This window comes from Electrophorus electricus, chromosome 1, assembly GCF_041902795.1.
Source record: "Electrophorus electricus isolate QZ-2024a chromosome 1, ASM4190279v1, whole genome shotgun sequence".
NCBI classification, from domain to species: Eukaryota; Metazoa; Chordata; class Actinopteri; order Gymnotiformes; family Gymnotidae; genus Electrophorus; species Electrophorus electricus.
The window spans coordinates 42889506-42903191 of record NC_137497.1 but is presented as its reverse complement, the minus strand read 5'-3'; the positions used below and the strand labels follow the sequence as shown (position 1 = coordinate 42903191).

The 13686-nt window shown below is 39.6% G+C and overlaps 1 protein-coding gene across 5 annotated transcripts in view; it reads right to left on the bottom strand.

The window, feature by feature from the left end:
• Positions 1 to 1126: 1126 nt before the first annotated feature.
• slc4a2b (solute carrier family 4 member 2b) overlaps positions 1127 to 13686 on the bottom strand; it is a 40750-nt gene continuing 28190 nt past the window's right edge. For 4 of the 5 annotated variants that reach the window (XM_081721061.1, XM_081721070.1, XM_081721067.1 and 1 more), the window contains 16 exons: positions 12516 to 12696; positions 11994 to 12129; positions 11173 to 11384; positions 10637 to 10738; positions 8998 to 9182; positions 8619 to 8835; positions 8219 to 8425; positions 7791 to 7939; positions 7380 to 7574; positions 6922 to 7170; positions 6636 to 6725; positions 6369 to 6535; positions 5689 to 5942; positions 4987 to 5156; positions 4144 to 4317; positions 1127 to 3759 (listed from right to left, as the gene is read on the bottom strand). In XM_081721061.1, the coding sequence (XP_081577187.1) occupies positions 3679 to 3759; positions 4144 to 4317; positions 4987 to 5156; positions 5689 to 5942; positions 6369 to 6535; positions 6636 to 6725; positions 6922 to 7170; positions 7380 to 7574; positions 7791 to 7939; positions 8219 to 8425; positions 8619 to 8835; positions 8998 to 9182; positions 10637 to 10738; positions 11173 to 11384; positions 11994 to 12129; positions 12516 to 12696 (2769 nt within the window). In that variant the 3' untranslated portion in view covers positions 1127 to 3678. The remainder of the gene's footprint in view (positions 3760 to 4143; positions 4318 to 4986; positions 5157 to 5688; positions 5943 to 6368; positions 6536 to 6635; positions 6726 to 6921; positions 7171 to 7379; positions 7575 to 7790; positions 7940 to 8218; positions 8426 to 8618; positions 8836 to 8997; positions 9183 to 10636; positions 10739 to 11172; positions 11385 to 11993; positions 12130 to 12515; positions 12697 to 13686) is intronic. The other variant, XM_081721073.1, reaches the window with a different exon arrangement.

The following is a 13686-nucleotide window of genomic DNA, read 5'->3' as shown; positions in this document are numbered from 1 at the left end:
GTGTATGATGACAACGAGATATTATCTCTCTTGGGTTTATTAAAAATCAACTATAGCGTTATTCAAATCAGACTAGATTTATTTATTGGCCTGAGATACGGTGTGTTTGTTTAAAACTTCCATAAGAACAAACTTAAACATATGAAAAAAAATTATTTTATTTTACATCAAGACTTGAGATTAGCAGTAAATATTTGACCAAATTATACATTAAAATAATAACAAATTTTAATAGTTTGATAGGGAGCTAGATAAACATTTTTATTCCATAGGAAATTATATCAGTATCAACATTTCATGGCTTTGCCTCTTTTCATTAATAGTACAAGTGACTAAGTTGTTTACCTGACTGAAATGTCTGATATTTGGATCTCCAAAGTGAAAGTAGTCTGCTTCAGTTAATGTATGATTCAGGTGAAAGGATGAGCAGATTAGTCTATGGCATGATAAGGAGTAAATCCAATTAAATTGATGATAGTTTGAGACCGAAAGTGGCACAGATTCCAGTTAGTTTCAAAGCCAGTTCCATCTGTCAGTGGAATATGAGGATTTCAATTTAAAAATAGTATAGTGTGTAGAGACTTTTAATTTGAAAAAAAAACCCTGAATAAAGTGATTTTATTGTCCAAATAACTCAAAACAATGAATACAATGTTTGAATATTCACGAATGTATTTCTGATCCATGTTCTGTACTAAACAGTGTAACTATTCTAAGAAAAAGGAATAGAAACATATATTATTTTACTCTTATTAATAATGTCATGATCAATGACAAAAAACTCTCTTAACAGTACTGTTTTATGTTCAGTGTGTCATTAGCAGGTATAATAGGCAAATGCAATATTAATTTACTATTTAAGCAACATCATAATTGTATTACTCTAAACCCATGTTTTATACCATTTTACAAATAAGTAATTCATGTTATTTAAGAATTTTTTGATTACCCTCAAAAATATATAAATAAAAAGATAAATATTCCAGCCAGGTTCTCAGCCAAATCAGTGTGTGTGCTGTGGCCAGATGCTGTTTTAGTAAATTAGTATTAGTTGATTAAACTGTATATAGACTGTGTCTATAAATAAAAATACTGTGACAGGAATGAAAGCAACTAGTAATTGTACTAATGTTATCTAATGTTTACTGTTACTGTTTTGAGGATTCGTTGAAAAACAATAAATAACAAAACAGAGGATAGTTACAAGCTACCCTGAATCCCCAGTCTGTACAGGAATAGCACACTATCACATTAGAGTATGAGTTTCTATATGTTGTGGATGCTGCAGCATTTATAAAGTGTTACAAGTATAGAATTAAATGTCTTTGGAGGCATTACAAATAATACAATTTTGTTAAAAGATGGGGCAAAAAAAAGCCCCAAAACCACAGATTTCAGAAAGACCCACAGGGTACTGGGTTAAAGGTCTTCACTTCAGTCTTTCAACATTAGTCTCTATTATGTTAAAAACAATAGTAATAATAACAACAGTGATGTGAGAAATACTACTTATTTTGAACATAACCTCACCTCCTTGGAAATTTACATTTAACAGACACTTTTATCCAAAGTGAGTACAACTTGAGGGTCTTGCTCAGGGACCCAACAGTGGCAACTTGGCAGTAGTGGGGTTTAAACCAGCAACCTTCTGATTACAAGTCAAGTATCTTAACCACAGAGATACCATTACCCTTTTTAACAGTGTTTTGGAGTTTAACTTGGTGCTTTTCCATAATGTATTGGGAATTACAAAATTCCCAGTGATGACACTAATCATACAAAAATAAAATTATTTCTTCAATAATACATGATTAATAAAATTATTTTTACATCATTATACATTACCATGCTTAATTGCACATTTCAAAGGGAACAGCTATTTCAAAAATGGCATGTTAAACTGAACCATTCAATTAAACAGAGATAGAAGCTACTGACCAAGTTACCTTATTCTCATGTAGTTAATTGTTGGAATGCTAAATGTGAACAACAATTATAACATTACAACAGTCATGACTTACATTTTGCATAATTTCAACAATTCCTTGTTTTGTATGTATATATCATTAGGCCAAACATGGAACAAAAGTGCACTGCTCCACAGATATTCCTAAAAAGCTGTGTTCACACTGCAGGTAAAAGTGGCTTAAATCCAATTTACTAACAAAATGTGATTTTTATTTATTTATTTTGCTCATTCACAATATATTTCTACTCTGGCCCATATCTTCCATTAAATTGAATAGATCTTGCACCAGAGCTAATCCACGTGCACCAAGGAACAGTGCTTCACACGACACACTCATGCAGATGAAACTTAAACAATCAGACACTAATCTAGCGCTCATATTGATGAGACTGTCTACAAATTCTAATGAGGGTGATGAGGCATAAAGGCTGAAGATTTTAATGACATCTCTCTGTGGAATCAGAGCAGCTACTTCACAGGAGAGGAATATCTCGATGTGTCTGTTGTATTGTTTTCCTGCCAAGTGTGAAGTTATGACAAATGTTGAGATACATTGATGTAAAAGTCACAGGAAAACCAATCTGACTGTTCCCACAGCGGCTGCATGTCATGAATTGGATATGTTGCAGATCTCAATACTACATATTTACATTTATGGCATCTAGCTGACACATTTATCCAAAAAGGACTTACAGTTATGACTGAATACAACATGGGTAACTCAGGGTCAAGGGCCTTGGCATAGTGGGGCTTGAACTAGCAACCTTCCGATTACTAGGCAAGTACGTTAACCACTGAGCTCTGTCACACCTGTACAAGTGCCAAAACTGAGTCACATATGAAGAAAAAGATTGGAGTTTGGCAACTCTTACCTTCAATGTGCAGGTAGCCAATAGCCAGGTCGTGTTGTTTTCAATGAAAATTAAATTAAGTATGGATGACGACCATGCTACTGGCTGTCATAGTTTGATGCATCTGTATGGCAGTGTAGCCGTGGTAGACCAAATTATATAATGTAGTTCAGAAAACTAATAGCCATAATAGCGGTTTGTGAAAAGGCAAGCAAGCAGAAAAACCAGAAAAAGGAAAGCCAAGCATAATTTTTCTATTTTTAAAATCTTTTTTACGAAGGCTGTTGTAAGAGATCCAGTGAAGAACTACAGGAGGGGAGTTACCAAGCCAACACTCCTCTAGGTAGATGCAGACAGTGATAAATGGTTTTCTTTAATGTCGTGTCATGCGGCTGAATAGAATTCAGCTTTTGTCAAAGTGGCCCATTTATAAACCACTTTCATCATTTAATGATCACATATGTGATCATCCGCTATAAAAACGCTCAGATTTGCAACACTGTGCAAAATCCACTCAGTAACACGCAGTACTGGCTCCAGACTTCTTGTAACATTTACATGGGACAGAGATTTCATACATGGATTTCAAGTTTGTCGATCAGAGTAAATATGAGCCTTTCAACAGTGGAAGAACTTCGTGTCGAGATTATAAACAGTTTCAAGACAGGAAACCTACAAACATCAAACACCTCTGTGGGCAAAGCTACTGATCTGAGCACAAACACACACACCGTTAACTGATCATTGATCACCATAGATATACCGATAAAATAGAAAATTCATGGCTTAAATATGAATACATCACCAGCGATAAAAGGAATGATAGACAGCAGGGGGGATGTGTTGCAGCAGCACAGGTCAGACCGGCATGTGCATCTCTGTGTACTCATCTTGTCCCTCCTTCTCATCAAAGGTGGGCTCTGTGTCATCGGCATCCAGCTGCGGCACAGTAAACAACGTGAGGCCAAACATGCAACAACAGTACCCTGCTCACAAACGAACAAACAAAACACACCTTTTCAGTGAAAGTTAGCTTGGACGTGGATGACCACCAGTTCCTGTTGGTATTTTTGTATGACTGATTACACGGATTATAAGTACCAAATAAGTCTTGCTTCAACCTGCAGTTTTCCAGTGACACCCACATTACCCACACTACAGAAAACAATGGATATTAAGATGATGGAAGTTTGTCATGTAAGTAACCTGATTCCTGGCTGGTTTGGAAGTGAATGGAAACAAAAAGACTGACATTAAAAGTATCTGTGAAGTATGTAAACGCGTTTGATTGTTCTTTGGTGGTAAGAACTTCAGCATGCTTACACACTGCATCTCGCGTGTGGTAAAGATGCGCGGGAGGAGGAACATCTTCAGCGGCACAGTAAGGATGAGGACGAAGGGAAAGGCTAGTGAGGCTGCTGTGGACATGACAGCCCACAGGGTGGCCAGACACACCACCTGCACGGCCGTGAACAGGTGCATGCGCAGGGTCCGCACCTGGGCCACACACAAGAGATCAAAGGTCAATTCAAGGGGCACTTTGGACTTTGGCATAAAAAAAGAATAAAACATGAATAGGCTTCTCATGGAAAAGGTACTGCATTTAAATATGATTTTAATGCAGCGATTCAACTTCACTTTTGGAATGTAAGAATAAATAATTATTGCATTGGCTTGCATTGTGTTTACATTTGATATTACATGATGCATCGAATTGTTTCCTAAAGAGCAACAGAATCAAATTGTTACACTCCTACAAGAAGTTTACTCACTAAAGACAAAACTCACAAGACACCAGGAACCAAACCCAGTGTCTACAGAACCAAACCCAATGTCTGTAGATGTCCATAGATTGCAGACAGTCACTGATTGCCTGATCAAAGGACTGAATGCTTGCAACCAAGTACAAAGCAATTTTTTAGCTATTTAATTAAACTTTTACATTTTTTTCCCTTGAAGTGGGAAAATTGTGTATAAAAATAGATACACAATTTATATTACAGAGCGGATCAGTTTTATTACTAACAAAATGTTCAGTGTATTACTGAGCAAAGAGCAAGGTCAATTACAAACATGGCAAACCCCTTAGAAAACATGTGGCCATCATTCTCTGTAGAGAGCATGTGAAGGGGTGTGATGCACTTTGCAGGACGTGCGAGTGCTGACCTTGCGTATGTAAATGTGGTCTGGGTGGTATTTTGGAGGCATGAGGAGCAGCTGGATGCGTTCGGTTAACTGGATCCCATTCAGGGACATCACACCCATGTAGAGGAAGATCCCAAAGAGCACTGCAATAGGGATCTGTCGCAGGAGATCTCCGATCACTATGGAAAGACCTGGACAGAGACGGCACACTCAGCAACTACACTGACCGAGCTACACAGCCTACTCGGTTATGTAACGTTAACCCTTATTAGTCCATGTCATTTAAATGTATTGAACTTAAATGCTGAATCCCAAATGGCACTCAATCATATAACATTGCTAAAATAGGGAAAGTAGTTAATACTATACAGTTAATATTAGTTAACAGTAGTTACAGTCCGAGGCTTTCAGAGGAGAAAGTATACCATGATAATGACTTCCAGAACAATCAAAGCTATGCATTATAACTAGTTGTGAAGGTGATAAAAGTCAAATTTCTTAGATGATGTAGAAAGATGTCCCTTGACATCCTAAACCACATCACCTATAAAGGCCATAATTAGTTAATGAATTACAAAGATAGTTTTATTGTCATTTCAGCTATATACAAGTACACAACAAAAACGAGATAATGTTCCTCCAGGACCATGGTGCAACACAAAAAAGTAGTTATTTAGGTTGAAATGTTGACATCAGAATGTTACAGGTACCAAAATGACCCACCTACAAGAACTGCCACCAGCAGTCCAGTCACCCTTTGCTCTTTGACCTCTTGGATGCGAGGCTTGTCTCCAGGAGCAACAGCTTTGCTCATCACAGTCAGAGCGTTGACGTGGGTCACAGAGCGCACGGTGGCAGCAGCCATCCACGGAAGACCGAACAGAGCGCAAATGCCTCCCACGGTGACAATCAGGAGCAGGTCCAGGTGGAACCCAGAGCCCTTAATCAACATCCGTTCCTTCTTACTCACTATCAGCCTGCAGGGATTGAGAGAAAATTGTTTTGCTTAAAGTCAGGATGTACATTCAATAATTATTCAAACTCACTTACTATTCTATTGTGTTACAGCATAAAATGTCAAACATTATGAACTGTATAAATGTATTTTGCTGTACTTGGTTTTGCCCTGTATTTTACTACTTGTAAATTGTTACTGTTCATATTATTCATTTGTTTTTATGTTATAGACAAGATAACATTTCCCTTTTTAGGGACACACCAAGGAACATTACCTTGAAGTAAGTAATTATTTTTGATTTGACCAGTGAAATGTATAAATGACATATAAAAACTAATTCAAATATATTAATATTCACAACCTGAAAGTGATCATTTCAGTTAGCAAAGCATTTTAGAAGCTCTGCACTTTACTCTTTTGTTTAGTGTGTGCGGGTGTGACTCACGTGGTGATCTGTGTCTCCATGAAGATGAGTATAAATACAAGAAGTGCAGGCAGAGCGCTGGCAGCCATCATCCAGATGGGGAAATGTGTCTGAGAGCCCAGGGGGTTCACTACCCACCCTCGCTTTGCTGGGGTCGTCACAGAGAAGCCATGTGGAACACTCAGCTTCTGGACTCATAAATGGTGAGATGAATGTAATCTACTGTTACTTTCATAGTCATAGAATAAATGGCATCAGGAAGATAAATTCTTAGGCAGAGCATCTCACTTGTGTGTAAGTGTCCTGGATGCTGTAATCTACCAGCACCATAACTAGGATGGCAATGGGCACTCCAAAATCTCCAATCACCCTCCGCAGCTGGGACAGACATCAAAGAAAAGGCTTTCAAACATGACAGTGCAGTTGCTGTTATAGATCAGTTGTGTCATTCAGGGATACTTTAAATCAATAGACTCAAATGACTGAAATTCACTAGTACCAGTTTTTAGCTTTTTGAATCTTCGAATGATCTTTATGTAAACAGTAATCAGAAAACAAGTGGACATTTTCTCACTCTGCCAGGAAAGAAGGCACTGTTTTTGAACTTTCGCAGATAGAAAGCGATGAAGAATGTCCCTGACATGAGCACCAGCGACAGGAGAGCTGTGTTTGGCTCTCCTATCACCTTAGCCGTCCCTGGTGAGCTGCTGTTCTCTGCTAGCTGGTTCCAGGTGAGGTTCTCCACAGAGGAGCTTTCAGACGCATTCGGCAGTACTGATCCATTCACAAATGAGCAGCGCTGCAGGGGATGCTCTTGAAATATCTTCAGGAAAAATAAGATTTGCATTCAAGAACAACTACATACTGCAAAATTAAGCAAATAAAAACAGTTAGCATGTACATTGGACCAAATTAAATATTTATCGGTAGGTCAAAGTTTATTCTTTTCAGAACTCCATGTGAATTGAAAATATTTGTGTATTCGCTTGAAACTGTAGTTTACATTTACTGGGTCATTTCCCATAAACTGACCTTGGCTAGTTTGTAGAAAGTCTCATAGATGAAAATGAGGGAAATTAGGATGGAAAAAATCTCCTGGGTGAAACGGGACACAAATCGAACCAGGAAGCTGCCCTCCAACGCCACCATGACCACCACAATGACTACAAGCCAGAATCCGATCCACACCCGGCCCGTGAGGTACTCCAGATCGTTACTCTTGCAGAACTATAGCCACCAAAATAAGAATGTAAATCATTGTTGGGTAGCAAAATACACACAGGACAAACAATACTATGTTGAATTGAAGTGAACATCAGGTCCCAACATGGCATTGAATATGTGTGGTTTGGTAATTAGTGGTAAATAGTAATTCATTAACCAATTAAGATCTGTTATCAGTATAAAAGTGCTCTTATTTTTTCATTACAAATTAGAACTCACAGAGAAGAATGCTTCTTCAAATACTAGCAAAGGCCCAGAGAAGCCCACCACTAGCAGTGGCTGAGCTCCCAACAGGCAGAAGAGCACTCCCTGTATACATGTGGCCACAATCAGCTCCGACACACCAATTAGCCCCTCTGTCTTCTCACCTGTTCAAGGCAGTTCAACAGGCTTTCTTCATAAGGAATCATTAAATTAGATTTAAAAAACAGATGACCAAAACTTCAGTTCATCTTATAACTATCATTCATAATTAAAAAGGCACTGTCTCTGTTTCTTTTTAAAGGTAGAATAATTTAGTATAGTTTTCACAAATACATTTGATCTAGATTACATTGACATGGCTAAGTTTAATCACCTTTTACTCTTTTTGCTTCAGCAAAACATTTTATGCATTAAAGTTTCCAGTTGTGTTGGACTCCACTCACCGAGCAGCCCTCCAAATGTGATTGCAGGCGAAAGAGCAGCAAAGTAAATAAAGATGATGGCTGCCATGCACTGGGGGTCTAGAGCATCCTTAAAGTCGCTGATGTACTTTGGATACCTACGTCGGACGTCCCGGATCAGGCCACCAAAGGGCCGACCCGTGCGTTGCAGTGGGTCATCGTCAGGTTTAAAGGGAGCCAATAGAGCCTCTGCAGTAGGATGACATAGCTCTCAGACCTTTAATGTGCAATATTGATTCAGCCTTCCATCAAAAATCCAACTTTTAATTCCTTTTAATATATTTGTGACATACAGCCATAATACGACAGAGAGGTGCCAGTCTGTAATGTTTGCATCTATCAGTCATTGATCTCTCACACATGTACTCAGATATTGTCTGACCTTTCTCCTCTGTGCTCTTGGGTTCCTTGGACATCAAGCCAACCTCCTGTTCCTCTCTTTTGCGGAGCATCTCTCTCTGGAAGTGAGCTACGGATCGCAGGAGTTCCTCGCCACCCAGCTCCGAGGGGGGCAACACAATGCTACAGTCCAGAAAACTGTTAATGGCATTCAGCAGGTCCTGCCGCTCATCTGCCAGATAAGCTGCCTCGTGGAAGGACTGGATATGGGTCAAAATATAATCTTCCGTTACCTCAATGACATCCCCTTTACCTTGTTACCTCAATGACACGATCATGCTCTCTGTGATAGAAAAAATGGTATAATTGAAGGCAGTGACTTCAAGGCATGTTTAGTGTGTCACAACCGGGCTTTAGTTGACCTTGTCGGACATAAGAGTAGATATGGACCGGCCAATCTGGTGGTAGTCCATGCTGGTGCTGGGGGGTCCAAGCAGAACAAAGAGAAACCGCACAGGAACCGGCACCTCCAACACCGAGTCCAACTCTACGGCTTCCAGCAGACGCACAAACGCCATAGTGGGCTGCTCCAGGAAATCAACACTGCCTGAGGAGAGACACAGGAGAACACGGTATTACGACTAAATTTACTGCTTTGTGACAGTGTTGGACGTGTTTCTCTTGAGGGAGTTTGTTATGATCACTATTGTGTGACTTTTTTTCTAACCATTTTGATTAACTGTTTCCGTAATATTTAATTGTGCTTGCAGTAATGAGGGTTTGACAAATTTTACTGCAGGATTTCATATTTTTAGCTTTTGTAATGGGGCTGATGAGAAGAGAAACCCAAGTGATAAACTCACATGCTTTTACCCAATTAACAAGCAACCTGGTCCTTGGACATCCACTGGAACCATCCCAGTGGTTTTCTTCATAAAGGCAGTGTGTGTGTGAGGGGTGGGGGCCTGTCTCAGTACTGAGCTGCCTTCTGGTATGCCTGAAAACTGTGCCCTGATGTAGTGACATGAAAGCTTACGCCATGAGGAGTAGGTGAGAGTCACTATTGGGGGTCATTATTACATAGCCGCTCGTAAACATTACATGTTTGAAGGCTTTTTGATAATACCTGCCCGGGTATCTTATCTTAAATTCACCATCTCCTGTTAAAATGAAATATAACAAATATACTCGACTGGTAATCAGAAGGTTGACGGTTCAATACATTTCTGTCCTGCTTAAGTTAAGCCATTCATGCCCTGAGGTAAGAATACAAGAAGACTAAAGAAAGACAGCTTGCAATTGCTCTGGCTTCCTCTCTCTAGCTTGCACTCCCCTGTTTTGGCCAGTGTTCATTTCCCCTTTGCTCCCTCAGCCTGAGAACATCAGCCTGTTTAACCCTGACCGTGGTTCCTTTCTTCCACCTCTATTCAGGCACCAGTGCTTGCGAGGTTTTCCACCTGGTAAGCTCTCTTGCGCCCCCCTCTGTGGTGCGCTGGTAACGTGTTACCTTGTGAGTAGCTGTTCCAATCCTGCACTAGGACTGCGTATTTGCTTTGGAGGAGTCTCCTACCTCCCTTCCACATTAACCCAAATTCCACTATTCTCAGATGGGCTTGGTGCATTTTGTTTCTTGTTTAATCTTTTGAGCTTCATATCTGCTCTGAGGTTTTAATATCTGATGGTGGCTTACTCAGTCTAAGGAAAATTCAAGACAGAAAATTCATGAGCACAGAATCGGCAAAGAGCTTTCCTTAAGTACCTTACCCTCAGGCACATCACTAAGAATGAGCTCTCTGCCGCCATCTGGTGGCTTAGGGGGGTTTAACAGAGTATCTCAGAGAAGGCTATTCACTTACAGTTATTTCTTTGATTTATTCATTTTGAGCACTTTAGACTTTTATGAATAAATTAAAAACACATTTTTTTTTGGTATACTTTAGCTCTTTCAACATCTTTATGGTGTTTCCATTAAATCAGGAGCACAGGTTTCTCTCTAAATTTGCATTCAGATTGCACCTTTAACCACAAGTACAACGGTGGTCTTACCCACAAGCATCTTACCCACAAGTACAACAGTGGCCTCTGCATTTTCTGGAATCTTCTCCAATAGTTTTAGCTCATGTTTGGATTTGGATTTGTGCATGCCACTAGCTGGTGCAGTCTCTTTCTGCAATCACACATAAAAAGCATAAAAACCATTAGATGATTAAGCAACATACAATTGATAAATTAACTAAAATCTAAATAAAAAAGAGATAACTCAATATAATATATGGATTTGAACAATAAAAGAAATAAAATAAAATAAAAAATAAAATAACAAGTAGAAAAAAAAGAGACGCAATTAGCTCTAGAGCTTTCTATCTGTTCTATCTAGATCTATTTGGTGTGCACAGAAAATCTATCCTGTGAAATCTACAAAAACAAACCAGGAGTGAGTTTCCTGAAAGTGTCATAACACAAAGATCATCTTTAAATGGTAGAGAGAGTATTATATTTACCGCACACACACACTCTCTCTCTCATTTAAGATGATTTTAACCCTACAATGATTTTGAGAAACGGGGGCAAACGGGATTCATTCTGCCAGCTGCTACTTGCCTCATTTTTCTCCGTCTCCGTGTGCAGAATGGTGTCGGCCTTGGGAGTGGGGCTGCCCATGAGTGGCTCGGTGACCGACGTCTCGGGTTGGGAGAGGTGGTTGCTGCTGCTGCTGTGGTGATGGGGATGATGAGCCATCAGCGAAGCCAGACTCACTGCGGAAATGTTCCTCGGGAAGGAAGCGTGCTCCTTCTCATCACTGGGATGACTGAAGGAGAGAGAACAACAACAGTAGCAGCAGGGAGTCATGTGCTGGCCAGGGAAAGGTGACACAGTGGGAGTCCAAAAGCAACATGTGCTTCAGATAAAGGGGGGGATACCAGGTTCTAGTCTGGCGGTGAAGATGGTAATGGAGCGCGTCAGATGTTTAAGTCTAAGGTGTGCGGAATATGGAAAAGCCTATAGCGATTTATGAATGCACACTTTTTCATAACAAGTGATTCGATACTAGTGCAAACTAGTGCATGCTAGTGTTCAGCGTGGTTCTTGAAGACAAATGGTATAGGCCACTAATGTGCGGCCAACTATGCCTACTAGAAAAGAAGTACAAATATATTATTTTTTAAAATCTTAGCACACACCGAATTCCAAGTTGTAGTTTAGGTTACAAAGCACCATTTCTTTCCATCACACAAAGTATTTGCCTGGTGGAACTGCCTTTGCTGCTGTGGAGGACTTGTATTCTTCTGAGCTTTATTATTTGCCTTCACAATCCAGCTCAGTCGTCACAATGTATCTCCTCTTTCAGAATCATTTGTCCCAGTGCCACCGTGGCATACCTGACACACCCATAAAGGCAGATTTCATGGAAGGTTACCTGTGTTTGAGCAGCAGAGCCCGGAGGACATTGGTCCTGTCTTCTGCTTTGATCTGATCGGAGATGATCATCTGCTCCACCACCTGATGGGCAATGCCAGGCAGAGTCTTCTGGTCCAGGTCCAATAGCACTGCACCTGGGAAATGTGGCATTTTTGGAGGAACCAGTTATGCCATTGAAAATCAAGAGAAAAAAGGCAATGCGAAAACTACTACAACCATCACTACTACTACTGCTACTACGACCAAAAATACTAATACTGCTACTAACTACTAACAAAAGTACAACTAATAATACTACTAATAGTACTACTACTACTATTAATGCATAAAGAATAATCCGATTCAATAACTATTTCACTTCTCTGAAGCACTAAAATTAGATTTAACTAGTTATAAACTAAACTAGTTATAAATCGCAGTTCTTCCCCTCAACCACCCTGGACATGACGAGGTAATATAAAAGCTGTGCAGAGGTTGGAGGAGGTCTTTGAGCAGAGCTGCTGATAACCCCTGTCCTCACCGTGCGAGATGGTCTTCCGGAGCTCCAGCAGGCTACGAAAAGAGAGTGAAGCCACGTGGGGTTTACCCCAGCGATCGGTCTCCTCCTCCACATCCTCTTCAAATTTGATCCAACGGGCTCTCTCCCGCCACTGCAACTCTTGGTTCTTATCCAGGATTAATTCATTCAACTCCACAAACACCTGGATTCAAGATACGGAAAACAATATGCAATACTTTACAATGCAAAACCTTTAAAGGAGTAAGAGACGTTCAAAGGCTGAGTGATAGGCCTCATGCTCATCTGCTGGGTTCTGCTGCGCTAATGCTTCACTGCTCCCATGTACCCCAGTGGTCTGTCTGCTGGGTGTCTCATAACCGGAGAAGAGTAACAATTGCAGGACAGAAACACTAGCTAAATTGTTTTTGCTTACCTGTACACAACTGCACCAGTAAAACTATTTTTGAATTACTTTGAAAATAAAATTATAAAATAACATATATCAGTTGGGTTATGTTTATTATCATGATGCAACCCTTAAAATCAATCATGCATAAAAAGCACAGACAAATGCAATACATTTGTACAGCATCAAGTAATCATAATATTGAATATGACTTAATATTGATTATAATCAGTAATGTAATAATAATAATGTTTAAATGAATTAGCTTTGTGATCTAAAACATGGTGCAATAGCAGATTTGATCATATTTAACACCACTAAATACATTCCATCACATGTGAACTCTTATTCCTGATTCCTTACACTCTTATTCCTGATTCCTTACACACTTATTCCTGATTCCTTACACACTTATTCCTCCTGCATCTCCCCTGCACTACTTAACATTCATAAGCCATTATTACATATTTTAAAAGCCACACCATGTTCACACTGTATTGAGCATCAATTGGAGTATCTGATGACTGTGATCGTTCCTTAAGTAAGAAGCAGATGTATAAAGCAACAGATACATTGCAGACATATCTACCTGCTTTCTCAGGTGAGTAGAGTATGAGTAATTATGTGTGTAAGGGAAAGCATTCATAGGCAAAGCCACCTGAGAAATGCATTGCAATACACATTCATCCACAAAACCCTTTTTTTTTTGCTGTCTAATCTGCAGTGTGGCATGTGACCTGTGAAAAGGAGACTGTGAACATGTCTAACACAAGGTCATGTAGCTCA